Here is a 27,833-nt window from a genome sequence, read left to right as displayed (position 1 = left end):
GCCACATTCAGCACGTGTTATAACAGCGTTGATCTGTAAAAAAAGAGTGCGGGTACGTTCCTGGCTTGCCTGCAGTCCAGACCTGTCTGTCTCCCATCGAAAATGTGTGGCGCATTATGAAGCATAAAATACGACTGCGGAGACCCCGGACTGTTGAACAACTTAAACTCTACATAAAACAAGAATGGAAAGAATTCCACTTTCAAAGCTTCAACTATTAGTTTCCTCAGTGCCCAAACGTTTATTGAGTGTTGTTAAAAGAAAAGGTGATGTAACACAGTAGTGAACATGCCCTTTCCAAACTACTTTGGCACGTGTTGCAGCCAAAGTTGATTATTTGCAAAAAAAAAAAAAGGTTATGAGTTTGATCAAATATGTTGTCTTTGTAGTGCATTCAATTGAATATGGATTGAAAAAGATTTGCCAATAATTGTATTCTGTTTTTATATACCTCTAACACAATTTCCCAACTTAAATGAAAACGGGTTTTGTATAAAGCCCTTCAAAAACCACCATAGTTGAGAACACACCACAAAGGACAGACTAAAACATAACATTTAATTACCCTAAGAACATTTTTTTAGATAAAAAGCAGTTAAAAAGTAAAAAAAAAAAAAACAGTATAAAGTCTCATGCTGGGTTAAACGCAAGTGAATAAAAATGGGTTTTAAGAAGGGTCTTTAAAAAAGCCAAGGAAGGGGCCTGTCTCACTTGGAGAGGGGGATCGTTCCACAGTTTGGGACCCCCAACAGAGAAGGCTCTGTCCTTTCTGAGCTTGCGCTTTGGTTTGGGTACCTCCAGGATCCGCTGACCTTGCAACCATCATTGATTTCCACACTTATATGTAATTACACTTATTTCAGTTTATTTAACACCATGTTGGGCTGCGCGATTTTTTTTAAACCGTAATCCAATCAATTAATTATGTCAATATTTAAAAAAAAAAGGACAATCTCTATCGATATTCCTCTCTGCTAGAATTCAAGCTACAACTAGGCTCCTCCTTCCTGCAAGCCCACTCTCCGTAGACGTATGACACCCCCAAATAGTAATAAAACTGTGGCCCCTTTTCACACACAGATATTAAGACGTAGCAAAAGGAAATCAATTTGGCAACTTTGTCGCGACATTTAGTGAAGAGAGGCATGCATTAAAAACAGTGTGTAGGAGTGTGTTTCATGTCATGCATTTATTCGGTAATCAAACACAAAATGGCACGAAAGCAAGCAGAGATCTGTCTCCGCAAGCCCTGGGTGTGTGGATTACCACTACCAGGTGCAAAAATCCCTCCAGAAGCAACCTTACACAGCATAGAAGCACTCTTAAAAGGGAGTTTATTATCCATCCATCCATCCATCCATTTTGTGGTCGCTGGAGCCTATCTCAGCTGCATTCGGGCGGAAGGCGGCGTACACCCTGGACAAGACGCCACCTCATCACAGGGCCAACACAGATAGACGAACAACACTCACACTCACATTCACACACTAGGGTCAATTTAGTGTTGCCAATCAACCTATCCCCAGGTGCATTTCTTTGGAAGTGGGAGGAAGCCAGAGTATCCGGAGGGAACCCACGCAGTCACGGGGAGAACATGCAAACGCCACATAGAAAGATCCTGAGCCCGGGATTGAACCCAGGACTACTCAGGACCTTTGTATTGTGAGGCAGACGCACTAACCCCTGATCCACCGTGCTGCCAGGAGTCTATTCAAAACCAAAATAATTATAAAACAGTCTTGGTTTCCTTCCTGGGATAAGGTTCAGCACCTCCTAATCCATGGTTCTCGCCCGGAAAAGGGTGGTGTGCCATATCCGGGTTGGGGAGGAGACCCTGCCCCAAGTGGAGGAGTTCAAGTACCTCGGAATCTTGTTCACAATTTACCAGTCTATCTACGGTCCCATCCTCACCTGTTGTCTTGAGCTTTGGGTTTTGACCGAAAGGACAAAATCTCGGGTACGAGTGGCCAAAATTAGTTTCTGCATCTGGTCAGAAATGAGTTTGGGCATCTGGTCAGGATGCCACCCGAACATCTCCCTAGGGAGGTGTTTAGAGCACGTCCGACCGGTAGGAGGTCAAGGGGAAGACCCAGGACACGTTGGGAAGGCCTGGGAACGCCCCGGGATCCCCTGGGAAGTGCTGGACAAAGTGGCTTGGGAGAGGGAAGTCTGGGCTTTCCCTGCTTAGGCTGCTGCCCCCGCGACCCGACCTCTGATAAGCGGAAGAAGATAGATAGATGGATGGATGGATGGATGGGCTTCCTTCATACTTCTTTTAAACAGCCATTTGAAATTGTCCCCACTGGTGACGTTTTTGCCATTAGTGACGTCAACGGATATATCCATATATGGTAAATATTAACCCAAGGTGCTTTGCGTGAGTCCACCATTGTAGTATGCACTGTACTCAATAAGTTCCTTATTTTCTCTACCCTCTTGTTGTGGGGCAGACTGGCTCGTAGATGCACATGCTTCCTCCGCCTTTGCCATTTCTAATACAAATTAGCGCATTGTAGGCTTTGTATGGAAGCGTCAAAACTTGGCTGAAGGGGAGAAGATGCTGTTGAAGCGGAGGCACATAAATAATACCGCCCACAACATCCTGAAGAGACGGTCAGAAAGCGGTCTCTAAAACATCTATGCAACTTTTTGATCAAAGATCACCCGTTACATGTTATGTAGACCACAAGGAAGTGTTTTAAATGTAGCAAATCAAATCATAATATGACCCTTTTAAATCATTTGGCCTCACTTCTCTTTCTTGGTAAAATATATAAACTAGTGAGGTTCAAAGTGGAATGCAGTTGATATTAAACAAACAAAATAGAGCAAAAAGGTGAAAAATGAAAGATAAAAATATCAAATATTGAAACTATTAACAAGGGCTGTCCAAAAACTAAATATTTACATGTGATTAAGCCTATTTTGTCTGTTAACTCATAATTAATCGCAATTAATCACAGACAGAAAGAAGCTTTATACCCTTTAATAAGTTCACCTTGGACAGATCATTTTAAAGTTTGTAATTCTATCAACATGGGACTGGACACTTTGGTTCTCAACCTTTTTTCAGTGATGTACCCCCTGTGAACATTTTTTTTTTTAATTCAAGTACCCCCTAATCAGAGCCAAGCATTTTTGGTTGAAAAAAGAGATAAAGAAGTAAAATACAGCATTATGTCATCAGTTTCTGATTTATTAGATTGTATAACAGTGCAAAATATTGCTCATTTGTAGTGGTCTTTCTTGAACTATTTGGAAAAAAAGATACAAAAATAACTTTGTTGAAAAATAAACAAGTGACTCAATTATAAATAAAGATTTATACACATAGAAGTAATCAACTTAATGTGCCCTCTTTGGGGATTGTAATAGAGATCCATCTGGATTCATCAACTTAATTCTAAACATTTATTCACAAAAAAAAAAAATCTTTAACATCAATATTTATGGAACATGTCCACAAAAAATCTAGCTGTCAACACTGAATATTGCATTGTTGTATTTGTTTTTCACAGTTTATGAACTTACATTCATATTTTATTGAAGTATTATTCAATACATATATTTATAAAGGATTTTTGAATTGTTGCTGTTTTTTAGAATATTTAAAAAAAATCTCATGTACCCGTTGGCATACCTTCAAGTACCCCCATTTGAGAACCACTGCTCTAGCAAATGTTTGTGTATTAAAAATGATGCTTAAACAGCTGAACACAAAATGGAAAAACACACTTTTACAGAAACACACAACCACATAAAAAAAAAACGCACAGTGCACATATTTATTCACGTATCATAAAAAAAAATTGTGTCATTACAGGAATTTTGCTTTAACTCGTTTTCGGGTTGACTTTGACAGCCCTACTAATAACGCATAAAGCCTCTAAGATGTGTTTTTGAATATATGTTAGTAAGTTTTTTACCAAAAATGTAGATTTTAGGATTACATTTTTGGGCAAAATCGGAGTCTGCCTCACAATAGAAATACAAAAAACGGGGGAAAAATGAACTGAAAAAGAAAAAAAAAATACTGTGTTCTTCCCCTACACTCATTTAATTCTTTTTCTTTTTCTTTTTGTACAGTAGTTCTAATAACTCACTTTTTTTCATTTTTTTTCTTTCATTTATTTCAGGCAATGACATAAAAATAATAATAATAAACAAACAAACAAAAAAAAGTGCAAAGTTGACAACACATAATAATATAAATTAACATAGTGCAAAAGGTAATGTACAGTATGTAATGCATAATTGTCCAGTTTCACCTGTAAGGGAGTGGTAAGAAGGTAATTTATTTAATCCCACCCCCAGTTCTCCATTCAGTGATTATTCCCATGAGTTTTGCTAAAAACATAATTATCGTACATTACAATGCCTTCTCCGACATCTCCTGACTTAAATGTGTCGGCAAAGATTCTCAGATTTAAAACTAAATTCAGTTTATTCCGGTTCATAGGGTGATGATCCTAAGAATCCAGATTCGATTCTTGATCCAAACAGATTTTTTGCAAAATACTGTATTATTAATAGTTAGCTAAATCATAAGATGTTTTTAACGCAGGTAATTCATTTATAATGCATTGGTTCTGGAAAAAATTTTGCCTCATTCCTTATCAGGACTTGGACTTTGGGATAGTTTGTTTTTCCAACGCAAAGGGAAATTGGTACGAGCAGGGCGTTAATGAAGGTATATTAACACTATAACTAAAAAAAAAAAAAGACAAACAAATGGCGCGCACAATGGCGGTGAACAAACTTGACTACTGCAAACAAAACTAAACAACTGTGACATAACTAAACCAAAAACTTACTTGACATGAGCAGGAGGGAATAAACAGCATGGCTTGGCATGAATCGGGTTGAGGGATATGTAAAGTTGCCAGGCTGACTTCCTGGCAACTTCCGGTTTAAATAGGAGCTATGATGATTGAAAACAGGTGCATGACATGGTGATAGGGGCGTGACATGAGGGCAAGGTGAAAATCATTGAGTTGACATGGTAACAAAGAAAACAAGGAAGTGCAGGAACAGGAACCGAGTGTCCAAAAAATACGACAAAACATGACAAAAACAAAACCTGAATTAATGGGGGTGATATTCCTCACCCAAAGCGCGAGGGAAAGTTGCATGATGAATGGCGATTCCTCCACGTAAAGCGCTGACGAGTCCGAAAGAGAGATAATGCAGTATTATCTGCTCAGTCCCACTCCTTGATGCTTCAGTCACCCGCAGGATTCTCACAGGAATGAGGCAAAAATGTAACCACGAAACGTCATAAAACAAGAACCGCCTGTATGTTTGTGTGTCGTGGATCATTTTAGGCTTGTTAGTAGAGATGTCCGATAATATATGACTGCCGATATTATTGGCCGATAAATGCTTTAAAATGTAATATCGTAAATTATTGATATTGAGTTTCAAAAAGGAAAATTTATGACTTTTTAAAACACCGCTGTACGGAGTGGTACACGGACGTCGGGAGAAGTACAGAGCGTCAATAAACCTTAAAGGCACTGCCTATACGTGCTAGGCCCAATCACATAATATCTACGTTTTTTCACACACACAAGTGAATGCACACAACAGCCATACAGGTCACACTGAGGGTGGCCGTATAAACAACTTTAACACTGTTACAAATATGGGCCACACTGTGAACCCACACCAAACAAGAATGACAAACACATTTCGGGAGAACATCCGCACCGTAACACAACATAAACACAACAGAACAAATACCCAGAATCCCTTGCAGCACTAATGCTTCTGGGACACTACAATATACACCTCCCCAACCCCGCCCACCTTAACCTCCTCATGCTCTCTCAGGGAGAGCATGTCCCAAATGCCAAGCTGCTGTTTTGAGACATGTTAAAAAAAAAAAAAGCACTTTCACTTCAATAATAAATACTGCAGTGCCATCTTGGCCTTTTTTTCCCTAACATGAGTTGAAGTTGTTCGCTTACTTTGGAAAACCTTGATGCATCCAGCGGGGCATCACAACAAAATTAGGCATAATCATGTGTTAATTCCACAACTGTGTATATTGATATTGGTTGATATCGGAGTCGGTAATTAAGAATTGAAAAATATCAGATATCGACCAAAAAGCCAATATCGGACATCTCTACTTAATTGTTAGGCATGTTTGATGCAGTATTCATGTAATAATATTTCTACTGGAGTGACTAACTTGTTTGATTATATAACGACAGTATGTCTGTAATTGAAGGTCTTGCACGTGTGCCGAAGTTTCCTGAACTTTTGGGTAAATCTTTGCTTCCCCTAATAGATTTATAGTTGTGTTGTTGTGAAAGTTTGGGAGCACACTGCAAAGCTAAACTATTTATGTCGTGTTGTGTCAAAACACGTTCTGTCAAGAAAGACCCCAAACATGGTGGACCCTTTGAAGCTTAAAAGGTTAGGCCGTCAAACAATTCCATTTCGAGAGTACACATTCTGCCGAAATTGATTTTCTTTGTCTTTTCCGGTGTGTGCGTGCGGCAGACGCCTGAAAAAGTTAACTTGTAAGCTAGCAATAAGCCATCCCCTGCTGAAAATCTGTGGATTAAGTCTATTTCAAAACCTTTAGCTATTCTATTCTGTCTCCTTTGACAGGTAATTATCACTTTGAATATACTGTAGGACTTAAAGGGGAATGTTGTCTATCATTTACAATCTCCATGTAGCACAAGAACACGTTTTTATTTTTTTTAATGCATTCTAAATCGTAAATAAAATCTAGCCGGAGTCAGCTAACCATTGAGTCAACGTGAGTCACTCTGTTCTGCCTACAAGGAGCTCTAAAAAGCATCCATGTTTAATGTACATGCTGTTTATGTATATGTCAAAAAGGTAAGAGGCCAATTCATAATAACATGTAACTTTACCATGAATTGATTTACGTGGAACCCGACTTAAACAAGTTGAAAAACTTATTCGGGTGTTACTATTTAGTGGTCAATTGTACGGAATATGTACTGCACTTTACAATCTATTAATAAAAGTTTCAATCAATCAACCTTTACGAATTTTGCTCAATTTAAGTTTAGAGCGGCATATTAATTCCACGGACTAAATACATGTGCTTTTACCTTCAACAACAAACACTGAGCATCATGTAGCAGTATTGCTAACTGCTGAACAAGATATAAAAACTTAAAACATAATAAAACAATAATTTACTGTACGATGTCTGCTCCCACAAGGAATGCCGACTGATACGGTGTTTATGATTATACTTCTTTTGAAGGGTAAAAAAAAGTGTTCTTTTTCGCCATGTTTGGATCTAAATTGCATGTCAAAGTCTCGGTTTATGTCCGCAATCTTATACTATCCAGATGAGAAGCATTATTTATAATCTAGAATTAACTTTCACAAGCCCCGAGGCAATGCAGCAGTTCACCAGCTCAATATGTCAATATGGCAGCATAAGCTAGTTACGTAGCTAAGTTGAAGGCCTACTGAAACCCACTACTACCGACCACGTAGTCTGATCATTTATATATCAATGATGAAATATTAACATTGCAACACATGCCAATACGGCCTTTTTAGTTTACTAAATTGCAATTTTAAATTTCCCACTGAGTTTCTTGTTGTACGTCGCGGAATGATGAGTGCGTGTGACGCCACGGACTTTCAGGAAATATTAGCGCAGCACTATTTGCGGCTAAAAGTCGTCTCTTTTCATCGCGCAACTAAACAGTATTCTGGACATCTGTGTTGCTGAATCTTTTGCAATTTGTTCAATTATTAATGGAGAAGTCAAAGTAAAAAGATGGAGTTGGGAAGTTTTAGCCTTTAGCCACACAAACACACAGTGATTCCTTGTTTAAAATTCCCGGAGGTGAAGCTTTACTATGGATCAGAGCGGTCAAGCGAACATGGATCCCGACAGGTTTCGGTGAGAAAATTGTGTCAAAAAGTCGGCTCTTACCAGAGATCTGTGGAGTTTGCGCCGTCCTTGTATCTGCCGTGACTTCCCTCAGACACTGGCCTCAAGACACCGGTGGACACACCCCTCCGACTATCAGGTACTATTTAATCTCACTAAAACACTAGCAACGCAATAAAAAGTTAAGGGATTTCCCAGAATTATTATAAAATGTGTCTAAAAACATCTGAATCCGTCCCAATGCTATCGCCTTTTTTTAACTTTATTTTTTATTTTATTTTTTCTAGTTCTTCGCTATCAATATCATCATCCACGAATCATTCATCCTCGCTCAAATTAATGGGGAAATTGTCGTTTTCTCGGTCCGAATAGCTCATGCTGCTGGAGGCTCCCATTAAAAACAATGTGAGGACGCGAGGAACCCTCACCCTTGTGAGGTCATCGTCTGCGACTTCCGGTAAAGGCGAGGCTTTTTTATCCGCACCAAAAGTTGCGAACTTTATCGTCGATGTTCTCTACTAAATCCTTTCAGCAAAAATATGGCAATATCGTGAATGGACCTGCTATCCCCGTTTAAATAAGAAAATCTAATTTCAGTAGGCCTTTAAAGTACCAATGATTGTCACACACACTCTAGGTGTGGTGAAATGTGTCCTCTGCATTTGACCCATCCCCTTGTTCACCCACTGGGAGGTGAGGAAAGCAGTGAGCAACAGCGGTGCCGCGCCCAGGAAACCTTTTTGGTGATTTAACCCCCAATTCCAACCATTGATGCTGAGTGCCAAGCAAGGAGACAATGGTTCCCATTTTTTATAGTCTTTGGTATGACTTGGTCGGGGTTTGAACTCACAACCTACCGATCTCAGGGAAGACACTCTAACCAAATACTAGTACAAATACTCTATCTGCGTTAGCACTTATAATAACAATATTGACAACACTTGGTTAATATTCAGTTCATGAGATGTAAATTAATTATTGTCGGATGTTTTTTTAGAGGGCTTTTTCGGCGGAATTAAAGTACCAATGATTGTCACACACACACTTGGTGTGGTGAAATTTGTCCTCTGCATTTGACCAATCCCCTTGATCACCCCCTGGGAAGTGAGGTGAGCAGTGGGCAGCAACGGTGCCCCGCCCGGGACTCATTTATGGTGATTTAATTAATCAGCTGCTTTGTTAGCCACCTCGTATTTGCCATATACAAGGACTTAAAGGCAGCTAAAAAAAAAAAAATGTGTTCTTGTCTTACATGAGGATTGTGAATGATTCCCCAAAAAAGTGCACTTCTCCTCTAATGGTACAAGCTGCATAAATAAATAAAACATTGCTGCTGCTTCTTTTATCTGGCTTTCAAATTTGCTGTCATAAATAGGCTTCACAAAAGTACCAGCGAGGATGAGTCAAAGAAGAAAATTATAATAAGATGTTGTTTTTTTTTTGCTTTTTCGTTGTAATTTTTACTTTTAATAACAGTCTCTTGCATACTGCCTTGAACTACTTGTACACTGCAGTATGACTCGGTATATGATACCAGACTCCTGGAAATATATGTTTTATTATTTTTCATTATACGGTTATAGTTAACTTCAGAGGGTCCACTGTAAACTTGTTCACCTGCAAAGTAGATCTTCCCCATATTTATTAGAAATGTTATTAGCCCCTTTACTAGTCTAGCTGTGATGTTGTTCCCGTAGTGTTCATATTTCAACATATTCGTAAGTACACTGTCATAATTGGAAAGGATGGTAGGATTCATTTGTCGTAGGACAATAGTGTCCAAACTACATACAGCAAACAAAGGACTCCAGGGCCACTTTGGTGCATTTTCTACATGGAAGACACTGACTGTAATCTAATGTAAATGAATATACAGTTCAGGCCAAAAGTTTGGACACACCTTCTCATTTATTGGGTTTTCTTTATTTTCATGACTATTCACATTGTAGATTGTCACTGAAGGCATCACAACTGTGAATGAACACGTGGAGTTTATGTACGTGACAAAAAAAAGGTGAAAATAACTGAAAACATGTTGCTTTGTTGGGTCTGATCCTTTCTCTGGCCATGTGCCTCCCACCCCAGCAGACGATGGCGTGGAACACCGCAGAGGCCCCCACAGTCCATATGTTGTTTTGTTGGTGTCTTTGTTTCACTTTTGTAGCTGTGTGTAGAAGTGGCTGGTTGCATCAGCTCTGCTATGGTTATGTCTTTAATGTCCTTTTGTGTTCTTTGATGTTTCCCTCTTACTCACATGATTATGTGTGCTATGGTTATGAGGTTTGTTTTCCCTTGTGGTCTCAGTCAGGACCCCCTCTCCAGGGGCCCAGGCTTAGACTGAATTGTTTTTTTTCTCACCTGCCCTCCTCCCCAGCGTTTACCTGTTTCTCACTTTTTTTTGTAAGGGGCGCCGGAAGTTGGCAGACCCGTCAGCAATCCTGTTCTGTCTCCCTGTAATGTCTGATCCTGTTCTGTCTCCCTGTAATGTCTGTCTGCTCTTGAATGGGATTGTGCTGAAAATCTTAATTTCCCCTCAGGGATTATTAAAGTATTTCTGATTCAAATTCTGATTATATTCCAGTTTCTTCAAATTAGCCACCCTTTGCTCTGATTTCTGTTTTTGTACACTCTTGGCATTCTCTCGATGAGCTTCAAGAGGTAAACACCTGAAAGGGTTTTCACTTCACAGGTGTCGCAGTTTTGATGCCTTCAGTGACAATTTTCAATGTAAATAGTCATGAAAATAAAGAAAACTCATAGAATTGAGAAGGTGGGTCCAAACGTTTGGCCATTACTGTATGCTAAGCTAGTTTAACATTCACATCTTAGCTTTGCCTTCTCGAGCAGTGATTCTCAAGGTGTGGTACGTGGCCTCCATCTAACATACTTGCCAACCCTCCCGAATTTTCTGGGAGACTCCCGAATTTCTGTGCCTCTCCCGGGACAATCCTTCTCCCAAATTTCTCCCGTTTTCCAGCCGTACAACAAGGCCCCCTCCAGATCCATGCGGACTTGAGTGAGGACAGCCTTTCGTCAAGTCTGCTTTCTCTCCATATAAACATTATGTAAGACCCAGTCACGTTATAACATCTACGGCTTTTGGAGCGTGCACAACTGTAAACACAAGAAGGAGACTATTATATATGTCTCCGTTATCCATAGGTTTATATATAACCCATAACGTAGGCAGGCATGGAGTTATTGCTCTGCATGTGTTTAATCCAGCCGGCACGTTTATACACTGACACACAATATCCGGATTCCCATCATGCATTGCTTCAAAACTACGGCAAGTAGTAATGTTAAAAAAACATAGCAGAGATGAAGCAGAAGAACAAAGAAGAGACGACGAGTAAGAAGAAGTACGCTTGCAAGTCATCAGAGAGGGTGTTCAGCATGGTTGGAAAGATAGTGACCGAGAATATAAAGAGGATGGACAATAATAATATATATATATATATATATATATATATATATATATATATATATGTATGTATGTATGTGTGTGTGTATATATGTATGTGTGTATATGTACGTATATATGTACGTATGGAAGTATATATGTACGTATGTATACCCATATATGTACGTATGTGTAAATATGTATATATATATGTTTGTGTGAATATATATATATATATATATATATATATATATATATGTATATATATATATGTATGTGTGTGTGTATATATGTACGTATGTATGTATATGTGTACGTATATATATATATATATATGTATGTGTGTGTATATGTACGTATGTATATGTACGTATGTATGTATATACATATATATGTATATATGTACATATGTAAGTATATATGTACGTATGTATGTATATATATATATGTGTGTATATATGGACATATACATGTGTATATATACTGTATATATGTATAGATATATGTATGTATCTATATATACATATATGTATATATACTGTGTGTATATATATATATATATATATATATATATATATATATTTTTTTTTATATATATATATATATATATATATATATATATATATATATATATATATGAAATACTTGACCTTCAGTGAATTCTAGCTATAAATATACTCCTCCCCCGCCCACCTCAAAAACACCCCCCACCCACCAATCTGCCGAATTCGGAGGTCTCAAGTTTGGCAAGTGTGATCTAGTGGTATGCCAAATAATCTCTTGATTGAAGTACAGTGTTTTATTTTCCTATAATCAAACACAGTGTTACTGTTCAAACTGTGTAATGTTACAGTGGCTAAACGTGTTAAATATGCTCGTTTCTAGTGGTATGCCAAATAATCTCTTGATTGAAGTACAGTGTTTTATTTTCCTATATTCAAACACAGTGTTACTGTTCAAACTGTGTAATGTTACAGTGGCTAAACGTGTTAAATATGCTTGTAAAAAAACAAAAAAAAACCTTCCATGTTTTTAATTAAGTGTTAGGCCTAAAGCGCTACTGTATGTTAATGTTGGTCATTATGGCGGTACTTGGAGAGCTAAATGTTTTCTGAGGTGGTATTTGATGAAGAAAGTTTAAAAAACACTGTTCTGGGGGAACAAGCTATTCAGTGTAATATGTAATGACATGTATCATGAATAATTTATTCATTTTGTTGTAGGATACTCTGTGGTCGTGTCTGAGCTGCAGTTTTTGTTGCAAAAGGACTGAAAAGTGTTGACTATGATTGTATAAACCAGAAAAGGGTTCTCTCTCTCTCTCTGCCCATGCAGACAATATTTCAAATTTCAGCCGTGTCTCTCAGAGGAAACATGAGTGACACATCCATAAAGTGAGGACTCGACTTAAGTCCCCTTGACGCGTTGTAAAATCCTGGTATGGTCTCTAGGGAGCTTGTCAACCTGCTCAGAGCATCACTGATAACTGCTGTCAGTCACGTATAAAAGTAAAGCCACTAACTATGGGCTTCTACACCTTCAAGGTGGCGCCCTGTGCCCCAACAGCAGCGCCCTCCAGCAGGTGCGCAACTGCAACGAGCACCCCTGCACCGTCTACCACTGGCAGACCGGGCCTTGGGGGCCGTGCACCGAGGACCCCTCCACCGCTTCGTCCCTCAACGCATCGGCGGCGGCCTCTGCCAGCACAGGCCCCGGTGGCTGCTCCAAGGGCATGCAGACCCGGAAGGTCATCTGTGTGCGCGTCAACGTGGGCCAGGTGCCCCCCAAGAAGTAAGTGTTTGTAGAGATTCTGTTCAGGTTCTTTTAAAAGGGTTCCACCCTACATTGTCAACTTTTAACATTGTTTTGAAATGTTGTACTTTTACACCAGACCTGGGCAAATTGAAGGCCTACTGAAACCCACTACTACCCACCACGCAGTCTGATAGTTTATATATCAATGATAAAATATTAACATTGCAACACATGCCAATACGGCTTTTTTAGTTTACTAAATTACAATTTTAAATTTACCGGGAGTTTCTTCTTGAAAACGTCGTGTAATGATGACGTGTACGCAAGACGTCACGGGTTTTAAGGAAATATGAGCGCTGCACACACACACAGCTAAAAGTTGTCTGCTTTAACGGCATAATTACACAGTATTTTGGACATCTGTGTTGCTGAATCTTTTGCAATTATTTCAATTAATATTGGAGAAGTCACAGTAGAAATATGAAGTTTGGAAGCTTTAGCCTTTAGCCACACAAGCACACGGTGATTCCTTTTTTAAAATTGCCGGAGGTGAAACTTTACTATGGATCAGAGCGCGGTAAAGCCAACATGAATGACGACGCAGGTTTCGGTGAGAAAATTGTGGTAATAAGTCGCTTCCTACCGGAGAAAAGCTGAGCTTTTGCCGTCCATAAAGCTGCCGTCGGCCCCCTGACACTAAATGTGGCCCCCTAGTCAAAATAATTGCCCAGGCCTGGGCTAGAATATACAAATGAGTTTTAAGATGGGACTTAAATGCTTCTACTGAGGTAGCATCTGTTACCGGGAGGGCTTTCAATAGTACTGGAGCCCGAATAGAAAACGCTTGTTAAGTCTTCAAATATGTCTTTCAATGGTTGGAATTTGCGCTTTTGGATGATACAGTAGTTACTATAGCAAAATAATTAGTTACTATGGTCATCTAATTAGTTACCAGGGTTTCCCACACTCATTTATTTGTGGCGGCCCGCCACGAAAGAATTACGGCCGCCACAAATTAAAAAAAATTAAAAAATTGTTTTAATTGTTTTATTTATTTTTTCCGGCTTTTGACTCACTCGACCGCTCATAAAAGCAATGGGACTCTGTCTGTGAATGGAGCTACTAGTTACATATTATATAAATATGTAAATATTATATAAATACGTATATAAATATGTACATAAAGTGTTGAAAATATATTCCAACTCCGCGTTCTTCTTGGTCATCGCCCCTGTCCCCCCACCGCCGCCCGACCACACCACCACAAATAGATGCCTGACCTGTGGGAAACACTGAGTTACTAAGATCAACTAATTAGTTGAAATACGGGTGTCAAGGACAGACGCGGAAGGAGATTTTTACAACAAAAGTTTTAAAGCTTAGTGATATATCGGATATATCAAATTGTAGGTGTTTTTTTTTTCTTTTACCCTTTGCGTTTATATTTATGTTGCATATCGCTTGATTGTAAAATATGTGGACGGAGAGGGGGTGTGACGTTTATATGTTGTCAATATTCAGTGTTTTATCCTTCATAGTTAATATTGTAAATCCCACATTCTTTATGTTCATGTACATTCTGGGTGTCTCATTCAGTAAAAAAATGTTAAATGCCATTCTGTTTTTTAAGGTGGTTTGTCATAAAGTTTTTAGCATTCAGACATTATTGTGAGGTTATGGATTGGTGTTCCTAAAATTCTGATATACGGGCCCCTAGACACATTTTTTCTCCAAATTTTGCCCCCAAAGTCGAAATAATTGCCCAGGCCTGTCTCACACAGTTAGAAATAAGAGCGTATGTTGCAGCGCTGTTACTGATGTGTTTGATGAAACGTGGCATGCTACTTTTGATGTGGTTTTAAATTGTATGTCAACAAGACAGCATCAGAAGTAGAATACAGGAAGTCACATTTTGCTAATGAAAACAACAACCAGCACCACACTAAAATTAATGTATTGTGTAAATACAGGGCAGATTTAAGATTTTACTTCTTTCTGCTCCTTTTCATTCGTGATTATTTATTTAAGATATTATTTTGATATATTTTTTTTTACCTTGAATGAAAGAATTATATAAAAATAAAATAAAAAACTTGATATCAAATAGGAAAAGGCAACACCACACAGCAAACACACATGTACGTATACACACATACACAGTCCTACTAATGAACAAACAATCCTAAAATACCCGGTTTGTGGACAAGGAGCTATGAAAGCCATCAAAGCACATTGAATCTCTTAATAAACCAAAGGTAATGCAATCCAGTGAAAATATCCACATCCATCGTCACTGCCGCAACCTGCCGCTGCTAAGCTAACAAACACAGCTGCGCAAAAATGCTGCTCTGAGCGCACTCTCGCTGACATCACTTGGCAACAGGCAACAATTTTTAAAGGCGCACACATTCATGTAACGCCTCTCAACTGCATGTACTAGATATTAGATTTAATTTTTTTAAGTAATGCATTAATTACTTTTCCTAGTAAATAATTATCAATTAAAGAGCAATGTTGTTAGTAATACATTTTTGGCAAGGTAACGAGTAATTCATTAATCACCACTTAAAAATAATTTTGCCATTTAAAAAATGTGTGTGTGTGTATGTATGTATATATATATATATATATATATATATGTATGTATATATATATATATATATATATATATATATATATATATATATCAGGGCTGGGAATCTTTGGGTGTCCCACGATTCTATTAAATATTGATTCTTGGGGTCGCAATTAGATTATAAACCGATTTTTCTCGATTCAAAAACGATATTTTTCCGATTCAAAACGATTCTGTATCCATTCAATACATAGGATTTCAGCAGGATCTACCCCAGTCTGCTGACATGCTAGCAGAGTAGTAGATTTAAAAAAAAAAAAAGCTTTTATAATTGTAAAGGACAATGTTTTATCAACTGATTGCAATAATATAAATTTGTTTTAACTATTAAACGAACCAAAAATATGACTTATTTTATCTTTGTGAAAATATTGGACACTGTGTGTTGTCAAGCTTATGAGATGCCATGCAAGTGTAAGCCACTGTGACACTATTGTTCTTTTTTTCTTATTTTTATACCGTAAATTTCTAATAAAAATGTCAATGAGGGATTTTTAATCACTGCTATGCTGAAATTATAACTAATATTGATACATTTGTTGATAATATTCATTTTTGTTTCACTACTTTGGTTTGTTCTGTGTCGTGTTTGTGTCTCCTCAGTTGATCTGTTTATTGCAGTTCTGAGTGTTGCTGGGTCAGGTTTGGTTTTGGAATTGGATTGCATTGTTATGGTATTGCTGTGTATTGTTTTGTTGGATTCATAAAAAAAAAAAAATATATATATATATATATATATATATATATAATGATTTTTTTTTTAAATGAGAATTGATTCTGAATCGCACAACATGAGAATCGCAATTCAGATTCCAATCGATTTTTTCCCACACCCCTTATATATATATATATATATATATATATATATATATATAAAATCAATGAAAGGCTGATGACCTGGTGGATTCCCCTCACGAAAGGTCGACATGCAGTTATTAGCGCATACGCACTCAACCCTAGATGCTAGTGAGGACATGGACAGCTTCTACAGCACACTGCACTCCGTCATCCAGAAGACAGCACCTAGTGACAAACTTCTGCTAATGGGCAACTTCAATGCTTGTGTGAGATCTGGCTAGCTACGGGCTCTGGGAAGGCGTACTTGGCGATGATTGGCAATCTGAATGACAATGGTCTCAGACGACTAACACTCTGATCAGATCACCAACTTGACGTAACCAATACCATCTTTCAGCAAAAAAACCCCCAAAAAACGGAAGACCACCTTGCTGCATCTAAGATCCAAACACTGGCATCTGATAGATTATACAACCACCAGATGAGCGGACCAGAAAGAGTTCCAGATCACCAGGGCCTGGACACCATACAGACGAAGCATCCTGGTCATCCCATGGAAGCAGTGCATGACCCACGCAGCACTCTATTAGTGTACCAACTCATCCAACGTAGAGGTGCTTTTGGCACACAGACAACTACGCTGGCTAGGTCATGAGATCCGCATGCCTGTAGCCCATCTTCTTCGGCCAACTCAAGTCCGGCCAGAAGGGCAACGTAAGCGCTTTTAGGACCACATGAAGGTGCTCCTCAAGATTTGCAACATTCCCCCTTCAAACCTGGAAGGTATTACAGCAGACCGAGACCTCTGGCGCTCTTCCTGCCTCTCAGGTGTCTCCCATCTGGAAGAAAAGATGCGCAGAGAAACGTAGACAACGGCATGAGCAGGCAGCCAGAACTACCCCACCAGGTTCAACACACACCTCCTCCACGTGTGGAGAAACCCGATGTGCAATGGGTCTTCACAGCCACACGAGGTGGCACAAACGCACCAAGCGCTAAATACCCCCTTATTGAAATCATCGACAATGATAGACTGCAATAAGCCTAAAATTATATATAATGTTTTTTTTTTCGTGTAAGAAAGGCCACCCTCAAAATGGCGCATCCTGAAGAAACTGTCAGAAATGCAACTATGCAACATTTTGAGCAAAGAACCACCATTACATGTTATGTAGACCACAATGAAGTGTTTTAAATCCATCCATTTTCTACCACTTATTCCCTTTTGGGGTCGCGGGGGGCGCTGGTGCCTATCTCAGCTACAATCGGGCGGAAGGCGGGGTACACCCTGGACAAGTCGCCACCTCATCGCAGTGAAGTGTTTTAAATGCAGAAAAAAATCATTCAATTATTTGTTTATTTATATAGTCCTAAATCAAAAGTGTCTCAAAGGGCTGCACATGCCACAACGACATCCTCTGTTCAGAGCCCACAAAAGGGCAAGGAAAAACTCACAACCCAGTGGGATGTCAGATGTGGGCGACATCCCCAACCATTCTAGGGGAGACAGGATGCAATGGATGTCGAGTGGATCCAACATGATATTATGAAAGTCCAGTCTATAGTCGATCTAACATAATAGTGAGAGTCCAGTCCATGGTGGGGCCAGCATCCCAAGCGGAGACGGGTCAGCAGCTTGAGAGATATCCCCAACTGATGCACAGGCGAGCGGTCCACCCCGAGTCCCGAATCTGGAAGGCCAGTACTTGATCCATGGCCGCCAGACCTGTGCCCCCCCTCTAAAGGGAGATGGGGGCAGAGGCGAAAAGTAAAAAAACGGCAGATCAACTGGTCTAAAAAAAGGGTTTATTTAAAGGCTGGAGTATACAAATGAGTTTTAAGATGGGACTTAAATGCTTCTACTGAGGTAGCATCTCTAATTGTTACCGGGAGGGCATTCCAGAGTACTGGAGCCTGAATAGAAAACGCTCTATAGCCCGCAGACTTTATTTTGGCTCTGGGAATCACTAATAAGCCGGAGTTCTTTGAGCGCAGATTTCTTGCCGGGACATATGGTACAATACAATCAGCAAGATAGGATGGAGCTAGACCGTGTAGTATTTTATGCGTAAGTAGTAAAACCTTAAAGTCACATCTTATGTGCACAGGAAGCCAGTGCAGATGAGCGAGTACAGGCGTAATATGATCAAACTTTCTTGTTCTTGTCAAAAGTCTAGCAGCCGCATTTTGTACCAACTGTAATATTTTAATGCTAGACATAGGGAGTCCTGAAAATACAAAGTCCATTTCCATTTGAGGGGGAAATTGTGTTAGATGTAAATATAAACGGAATACAATGATTTGCAAATCATTTTCAACCCATATTCAGTTGAATATGCCACAAAGACAACATATTTGATGTTCTAACTGATAAACATTTTTTTGATGCTAATAATTATTAATTTTAGAATTTGAAGCCAGCAACACGTGACAAAGAAGTGGGGAAAGGTGGCAATAAATACTGATAAAGTTGAGGAATGCTCATCCAACACTTATTTGGAACATCCCATAGGTGTGCAGGCTAATTGGGAACAGGTGGGTGCCATGATTGGGTATAAAAGCAGCTTCCATGAAATGCTAAGTAAGTCACAAACAAGGATGGGGCGAGTGTCACCATTTTGTAAGCAAATTGTCGAACAGTTTTAGAACAACATTTCTTAACTAGCTATTGCAAGGAATTTAGGGATTTTACCATCTACGGTCCGTAAAATCATCAAAAGGTTCAGAGAATCTGGAGAAATCGATGATATTACGAAAGCGATGATATTACGAACCTTTGATCCCTAAGGTGGTACAGGATCAAAAACCGACATCAGTGTGTAAATGATATCGCCACATGGGCTCAGGAACACTTCATAAAACCACTGTCAGTAACTACAGTTGGTCGCTATATCTGTAAGTGCAAGTTAAAACTCTACTATGCAAAGCAAAACCCATTTATCAACAATACCCAAAGACACAGCCGGCTTCGCTGGGCCCGAGCTCATCTATGATGGACTGATGCAAAGTGGAAAAGTGTTCTGTGGTCTGACGAGTCCACATTTCAAATTATATTTGGAAATTGTGGACGTGGTGTCCTCCGGAACAAAGAGGAAAATAACCATCCGGATTGTTATAGGCGCAAAGTTCGAACGCCAGCATCTGTGATGGTATGGGGGTGTTTTAGCGCCCAAGGCATGGGTAACTTACACATCTGTGTAGGCACCATTAATGCTGAATGGTCCATACAGGTTTTGGAGCAACATATGTTGTCATCCAAGCAACGTTATCATGGACGCCCCTGTTAATTTCAGCAAGTCAATGCCAAGCCACGTGTTACAACAGCGTGGCTTCGTAGTAAAAGAGTGCCGGTACTTTCCTGGCCCGCCTGCAGTCCAGACCTGTCCCCCCTCGAAAATGTGTGGCGCATTATGAAGCGTAAAATACGACAGCGGAAACCCCGGACTGTCGAACGACTGAAGCTCTACATAAAACAAGAATGGGAAACAATTCCACTTTCAAAGCTTCAACAATTAGTTTCCTCAGTTCCCAAACATTTATTGAGTGTTTTTAAAAGAAAAGGTGATGTAACACGGTGGTGAACATGCCCTTTCCCAACTACTTTGGCATGTGTTGCAGCCATGAAATTTTAAGTTAATTATTATTTGCAAAAAAAATTTAAGTTTATGAGTTTAAACATCAAATATCTTGTCTTTGTAGTGCACTCAATTAAATATGGGTTGAAAAGGATTTGAAAATCATTGTAGTCTGTTTTTATTTACATCCAACACAATATCCCAACTCATATGGAAACGGGGTTTGTAATATGTTACAGATTAGATAAAAAAGTTTATCTAAACCTTATATAAGAGGCATCTATAGACAACCTACCTGATGACTTGGCAGCGAGAACTGACCGTTGTTTTGCATGTTAGAGGACACAAGTGGCACTTCCGTGCAAAAAGCGCAAGGTTCGGTTCAGATATGTGTTGGTGTGAAACTTCAGTTAAGGAACAAAGGACTGATGAAAGGCATCGCAGCCTGCAAGCAAAGTGAGTCAGGCCTAAATAAATTAAAACAACCGGAAGGAGATGATGACAGAGCTGCCAGCAGAGGAGCGGCGATGTGACTTTGCCACCCAAGTCGTATCTTCCCTTTGCAGACCAGCGCAGATAAATCAAATAGAAATGAACCTTTGCTTTCCTGAAAGCGTAACTGCTGCTAATGTGTCATTGATGATAAAGATGGTAATTAAATGAGATTAATACGTAAAGGCAATTTAATCAGGGCTGAATATTTGGGGTTTTCTCCATGGAATGAATCCCCGCCAACGGAGATCAAGGCTAAAATATGTTTACTTAAATAAAAACTGCTGTTCTTGTGCCAGTTGGGCCTATTGGCTCCACAGCAGAGGATGAAGGAGGAGATGATGACGATCTACTCCTTTTTAGAAAGCATAGTTCATTTCGCTACCTCTCAGGTGTGCTTACACCAGCCAGGCAAGAGTGGATGCATCACTTATGTAAAAGGTCAAAGTTTAGCGTGTTCAAGGCCAACCTGATTCGCTGTGAGCGCGATAGGATGAAGATGAATGTCCACCAGCTGACCCAGAAACCTTGAGGGAGGGAAAAAAAATAAAACGGTCCAATTCCAGGATGTTAGTAATCTCCTCTGGCAGCGATAAAACGCAAAAGCATCGAGCAGGACGCCGTTCTGACGAAAGTGGGCTTCACTCCAGTTTTGCGCTTTGTTTTACTAAAAATGGTCCCTCAATCTCCAAAATACCCGATGTACAGTGGGGCAAAAAAGTATTTAGTCAGCCACCGATTGTGCAAGTTCTCCCACTTAAAATGATGACAGAGGTCTGTAATTTTCATCATAGGTACACTTCAACTGTGAGAGACAGAATGTGGGGGGAAAAATCCAGGAATTGACAATGTAGGAAATTTAAAGAATTTATTTGTAAATTATGGTGGAAAATAAGTATTTGGTCAACCATTCAAAGCTCTCACTGATGGAAGGAGGTTTTGGCTCAAAATCTCACGATACATGGCCCCATTCATTCTTTCCTTAACACGGATCAATCGTCCTGTCCCCTTAGCAGAAAAACAGCCCAAAAGCATGATGTTTCCACCCCCATGCTTTACAGTAGGAATGGTGTTCTTGGGATGCAACTCAGTATTCTTCTTCCTCCAAACACGACGAATTGAGTTTATACCAAAAAGTTCTATTTTGGTTTCATCTGACCACATGCCATTCTCCCAATCCTCTGCTGTATCATCCATGTATCCATTTTGGTATAAACTCAACTCGTCGTGTTTGGAGGAAGAAGAATACTGAGTTGCATGACGTGGCAGAGTGTTTTCCTGGAAGAGGCTGGTGCAGTGTTATCAGGCTGTCACTGACGCCTTTGGGAAGTGCAGCCAGCTTACTGACCAAGTTGTACTTAATGGCAAAGCAAACTCCTGCCTCACGCTGCTCTGCTTCAGTGCGGCCTATTCAGAAGAATGTATAGCCAGCACCAGTCTCTGTCAACTATCCCTCTCCAGCTAGACGTGTTTCGCTGAGAGCAGCGATCTGGATGCCATACCGGTCCAGCTCTCTGGTGATCAGGGCAGTTCTCCTCTCAGGTCTTGCTAGGTCAACAGCCCTATCAAGAAGTGTGTGCAACACATATGCGCAGTTTGCGGTCTCATTCGCGGAGTCCGCTGATTAACCGCGGGTCGGGCGGGTGACATGACGAAAAAATAGATTTTAAATAGATTCGGGCGGGTGGCGGTTGAACCATTTGGAAATATATGATATACATGGTTCAGAGATTGGTAACTTTTACCGTTCAAAGAGCCATTTTGGACCCGTGTCACAAAGTGAAGAATACATTAGTTGACGTAAACATTCTCAAGTATGTCTGCCGGCAGTCACCCAGTTAATAAGTATTAGGGCGTGCTATGGAGCCTTTGCCTTTGGCGCCTTCTACAATATGTACAATTTACTTGCAAGTCCAGCAATATGTTGTGTGTGGCTTCCACTGACACATGCACACGACTGCAAGGCATACTGGGTGATATAGAGTACACTAATGGTTGTGATATAAACAATTTTAACACTCTTACTAATATGCGCCGCGCTGTGAAGCCACATCAAACAAGAATGACAAACACAATTCGGGAAAACATCCTCACAGTAACACAACATAAACGCAACACAACAAATACCAAGAATCCTTTGCATCCATGACACATCCTGAATATACTTTACACCCCCCCCCCCACCCCACCCCCCGTGCGTCAGTAAGGTGGGCGGAGTTGGGGGTGTGGGGGTGTAAAGTATATTCAGGGAGTGTCATGGATGCAAAGGATTCTGGGTATTTGTTGTGATGCGTTTATGTTGTGTTACTGTGAGGATGTTCTCCCGAAATGTGTTTGTCATTCTTGTTTGGTGTGGCTTCACAGTGTGGCGCATATTAGAGTGTTAAAACTGTTTATATCACAACCATTAGTGTACTCTGTATGCCCTTCAATCTTGTACATGTGTTTGCGTAAGCTACATACAGCATGTTGCTGGACTGGCAAACGGTTCGTACATGTTGTTGAAGGTGTCAAAGACAATGGCTTCACAGCACGCCCTTATTCACGTTATCTGAATGATCACCATCGAATATTCGCGAGAACGTTAGCGGCTCCCATTGCCTTCTTTACTTTGTGACACGGTTCAAACTAGCTCTTTTAGTGGTAAAGTTCGCCGACTCCGGATATATAATAACAGGCGGGTTGCGGGCGGTTGCGGTTCTGATAAGATGTTGGTTCGGGTGGATGGCGGGTGCATGACTACTTTAGTGATGCGGTTGCGGATGATATAATTGCCTATCCGCGCATTTCTAGTGTGCACATTCCATGTGCCAAGGGTGATCGGTGTCACCTTTTTCTTGTTTCCTTGTTTCTTACCGCTAGGTGTGGGACTCCTGCCAGCTGCGGCAGCTGGCCAGGAAGAGTTAAGGCAGGCAATTTTTGGCCCTTTCCTCATGCCAGGAGGTAGCCAGTGCATACCTAAAGAGGACTGCCTAGTAGCTCGGGGGGCTGCCAAAGTCCAGTGCTGCCTCAGTCATTGGACAGCGACCCTATGGCCTTAACCGTCTTCGTGCGAGTTTGTGACTATGGCTTCCAGTGAAGTCCACACCTGCCACTTGGCTATGTGCCCGACGCCGCAGGACTTCGGTGAAGTTGTGGTAGATTGCGGGGATTGTGTGTGTGTGTGAAGTCATGACTTGCGCGGTGCATTGGATTTAAGTGGGGTGGGTTACGCAGTCCACCTGTCTTGCGACCTATCCAGTGGCAAGACAGAGTCGAAACGGTTGGAGGTGAATCCAGGTGCAGTGGATGGCCTGGACACATTATAGCATAACACATCCAGCCCGTTGAACCTCTGAGGGTTTCTTCTGTGCAGTCAGTTGAGAACCTGTCTTCTATCCCAGTGTGCTGGCTAGGCTAGGTACCACGAGAAGTGCAGTACAGGCATGCAGGAGGACCAGGACTATCAGTAGGGATATATCCTTAGCCAGAGGACCTTTGCTGAGGTAAGGTGCTACCTCTCTACAGCCTGCGGTTGTAGTTTAACGTCATACCCAGGACACAACAGCACCCACCTCAACATCCTCATGCTCTCTCAGGGAGAGCATGAGGAAATTCCAAGCTGCCGTTTTGAGGCATTTTTCAAAAAATAATGCACTTTGTGACTTCAATAATAAATATGGCAGTGCTATCTTGGCATTTTTTTCCAGAACTTGAGTTGATTTGGGGACGGCGTGGCGAAGTTGGGAGAGAGGCTGTGCAAGCCATCTGAGGGTTACTGGTTCAATCCCCACCTTCTACCATCCTAGTCACGTCCATTGTGTCCTTGAGCAAGGCACTTCACCCTTGCTCCTGATGGGTCCTGGTTAGCGCCTTGCATGGCAGCTTCCGCCATCAGTGTGTGAATGTGTGTGTGAATGGGTGAATGTGGAAATACTGTCAAAGTTCTTTGGGCTCCTTAAAAAAGGGTTAGTAGAAAAGCGCTATACAAGTACAACACATTTACCATTTACTATTTACCATTTATTTTGGAAAACCTTGTAATGCATCCAGCGGGGCATCACAACAAAGTTAGGCATAAAAATGTGTTAATTTCACGACTGTATATATCGGTATCAGTTGATATCGGAATCGGTAATTAAAAGTTGGACAATATCAGAATATTGGATATTGGCAAAAAAGCCATTATCGGACATCTCTATTAAAACATCATGGACAGGTGTTAAAAAATAACAAAAACAATTCCTCTTAGCTTTTACAAACACACTTCTGAAACACTTTTATTTTTTTCTCCTCTTTACAGCGTTCGACGCCGGCAAAGGCAAAATCGCCCCAAAAAAACCAACCTACTCTTACACGTCACAGCATTATTGTGAGGATTGTGAAACTACAATATGTTCAAACTACAGTATCGTTACATACCTACTGCATTTAAAAATGTATTTTTTTTAAACGACAACAGAACACATTCCATTCCAGGACACCTTTCCAAAAATTGTTCCCCAAAGTAAAGAGAATGTGTTAGTGGATGCAGATTTTCCCCAAGTATTATATATTTTTTAAACAGACGAATGGAGAAAAATGTAATTGCAGTGCCATTCTCTCTCCCAGGATCTGGGCGACACACTCTCCAATAACAAGGCTGCTCTAGATGGCTTTGTGCTCGCCTCCAGCAGCGAAGCAGGGAACCTTTGGTGTCACCTTTGATCAGGATTTATCAATCAACTCGCTTTTTTTTTTTTTTCCATTTGCGAATTACAAACCCCGTTTCCATATGTGTTGGGAAATTGTGTTAGATGTAAATATAAACGGAATACAATGATTAACAAATCCTTTTCAACCCATATTCAATTAAATGCAAAACAAAGACAAGATATTTGATGTTCAAACTCATAAACGTTATTTTTTTTTTGCAAATAATAATTAACTTAGAATTTCATGGTTGCAGCACATGGCAAAGTAGTTGGGAAAGGGCATGTTCACCACTGTGTTACATCACCTTTTCTTTTAACAACACTCAATAAACCTTTGGGAACTGAGGAAACTTATTGTTGAAGCTTTGAAAGTGGAATTATTTCCCATTCTTGTTTTATGTAGAGCTTCAGTCGTTCCACAGTCCCGGGTCTCCGCTGTTGTATTTTATGCTTCATAATGCGCCACACATTTTTTATGGGAGACAGGTCTGGACTGCAGGCGGGCCAGGAAAGTACCAGCACTCTTTTTTTACAAAGCCAGGCTGTTGTAACATGTGCTGAATGTGGCTTGGCATTGTCTTGCTGAAATAAGCAGGGGCATCCATGAAAAAGAAAGTCCTTAGATGGCAGCATATGTTGTTCCAAAACCTGTATGTACCTTTCAGCATTAATGTTGCCTTCACAGATGTGTAAGTTACCCATGCCTTGGGCACTAATGCACCCCCATACCATCACAGAGGCTATCTTTTGAACTTTGCGTCGATAAGTCTGGATTTTTTGCTTCCTCTTTGGTCCGGATGACACAATGTCGAATATTTCCAAATGTGGACTCGTCAGACCACAGAACACTTTTCCACTTTGCATCAGTCCATCTTAGATGATCTCGGGCCCAGCGAAGCCGGCGGCGTTTCTGCATGTTGTTGATAAATGGCTTTTGCTTTGCATAGTAGAGCTTTAACTTGCACTTACAGATGGAGCGACAAACTGTATTTAGTGACAGTGGTTTTCTGAAGTGTTCCTGAGCCTGTGTGGTGATATCCTTTAGAGGTGTTGCTGGCATCAAATTCTAAAGTTAATGATTATTTGCAAAAAAAAAAATGTATCAATTTTGAACATCAAATATGTTGTCTTTGCAGCATATTCAAATGAATATGGGTTGAAAATGATTTGCAAATCATTGTATTCCGTTTATATGTACATCTAAAGTAATTTCCCAACTCATATGGAGACAGGGTTTGTATGTAAAAAAAAAAAAATCGTCCCTGTGAATATTCTCATTCATCCAGGTCATTGTGTTCTCAGGGCATTGAATCATTCGCAACTGGACTAATTGATGAAACCTGCTCAGATACGGGGTGTCTTTCAAGACGATCTCCACGGTCCAGTTGCGATCAATTGGACACGCGAGTTAAAATGTGAAGCCAAAAAGTTTAAGTCTTGACCGAGCACATTAACTCAGTGGGCTTAAAGATCGAGCGTATGTGTGAGGATGTCGATTGATTGATTGTGTTCCAACTATCGTGGGATCACACTCCTCAACCTTCCCGGTAAGGTTTATTCAGGTGTACTGGAGAGGAGGCTACGCCGGATAGTCGATCCTCGGATTCAGGAAGAACAGTGTGGTTTTCGTCCTGGTCGTGGAACTGTGGACCAGCTCTATACTCTCGGCAGGGTTCTTGAGGGTGCATGGGAGTTTGCCCAACCAGTGTACATGTGCTTTGTGGACTTGAAGAAGGCATTTGACTGTATCCCCCGGGAAGTCCTGTGGGGAATGCTCAGGGAGTATGGGGTATCGGACTGTCTTATTGTACGATCAGTGTCAGAGCTTGGTCCGCATTTCCAGTGAGGGTTGCACTCCGCCAGGGCTGTCTTTTTTACAGATTCTGTTCATAACTTTTATGGACAGAATTTCTAGGCGCAGTCAAGGCGTTGAGGGGTTCTGGTTTGGTGGCCGCGGGATTAGGTCTCTGCTTTTTGCAGATGATGTGGTCCTGATGGCTTCATCTGGCCGGGATCTTTAGCTCTCACTGGATCGGTTCGCTGCCGAGTGTGAAGCGACCGGAATGAGAATCAGCACCTCCAAGTTCGAGTCCATGGTTCTCGCCCGGAAATGGGTGGAAAGCCATTGGATTGGTGCGGCGTCTTCAGTAATGCGGACGTTGTACCGATCCGTTGTGGTGAAGAAGGAGCTGAGCCGGAAGGCAAAGCTCTCAATTTACCGGTCAATCTACGTTCCCATCCTCACTTATGGTCATGAGCTTTGGGTCATGACCGAAAGGATAAGATCACGGGTACAAGCGGCCGAAATGAGTTTCCTCCGCCGTGTGGCGGGGCTCTCCCTTGGAGATAGGGTGAGAAGCTCTTCCATCCGGGAGGAACTCAAAGTACAGCCGCTGCTCCTCCACATCGAGAGGAGCCAGTTGAGGTGGTTCGGGCATCTGGTCAGGATGCCACCCGAACGCCTCCCTAAGGAGGTGTTTATGGCACGTCCAACCGGTAGGAGGCCACGGGGAAGACCCAGGACACGTTGGCAAGAGTATGTCTCCCGGCTGGCCTGTGAACGCCTCGGGATCCCCCGGGGAGAGCTAGACGAAGTGGGTGG

The 27,833-nt window shown here is 40.7% G+C and overlaps 1 protein-coding gene across 1 annotated transcript in view; it reads left to right on the top strand.

The window, feature by feature from the left end:
• thsd7ab (thrombospondin, type I, domain containing 7Ab) overlaps nucleotides 1-27,833 on the top strand; it is a 351,090-nt gene that overhangs the window by 115,462 nt on the left and 207,795 nt on the right. Inside the window, exons 9-12 of the mRNA XM_061916619.1 lie at nucleotides 12,848-13,094; nucleotides 17,320-17,465; nucleotides 20,858-20,950; nucleotides 23,421-23,501. Of these exons, the coding sequence (XP_061772603.1) occupies nucleotides 12,848-13,094; nucleotides 17,320-17,465; nucleotides 20,858-20,950; nucleotides 23,421-23,501 (567 nt within the window). The remainder of the gene's footprint in view (nucleotides 1-12,847; nucleotides 13,095-17,319; nucleotides 17,466-20,857; nucleotides 20,951-23,420; nucleotides 23,502-27,833) is intronic.

The sequence above is a fragment of the Nerophis ophidion genome, linkage group LG11 (assembly GCF_033978795.1).
Source record: "Nerophis ophidion isolate RoL-2023_Sa linkage group LG11, RoL_Noph_v1.0, whole genome shotgun sequence".
NCBI lineage: Eukaryota > Metazoa > Chordata > Actinopteri > Syngnathiformes > Syngnathidae > Nerophis > Nerophis ophidion.
This window is presented reverse-complemented; position numbering and strand designations above follow the sequence as displayed.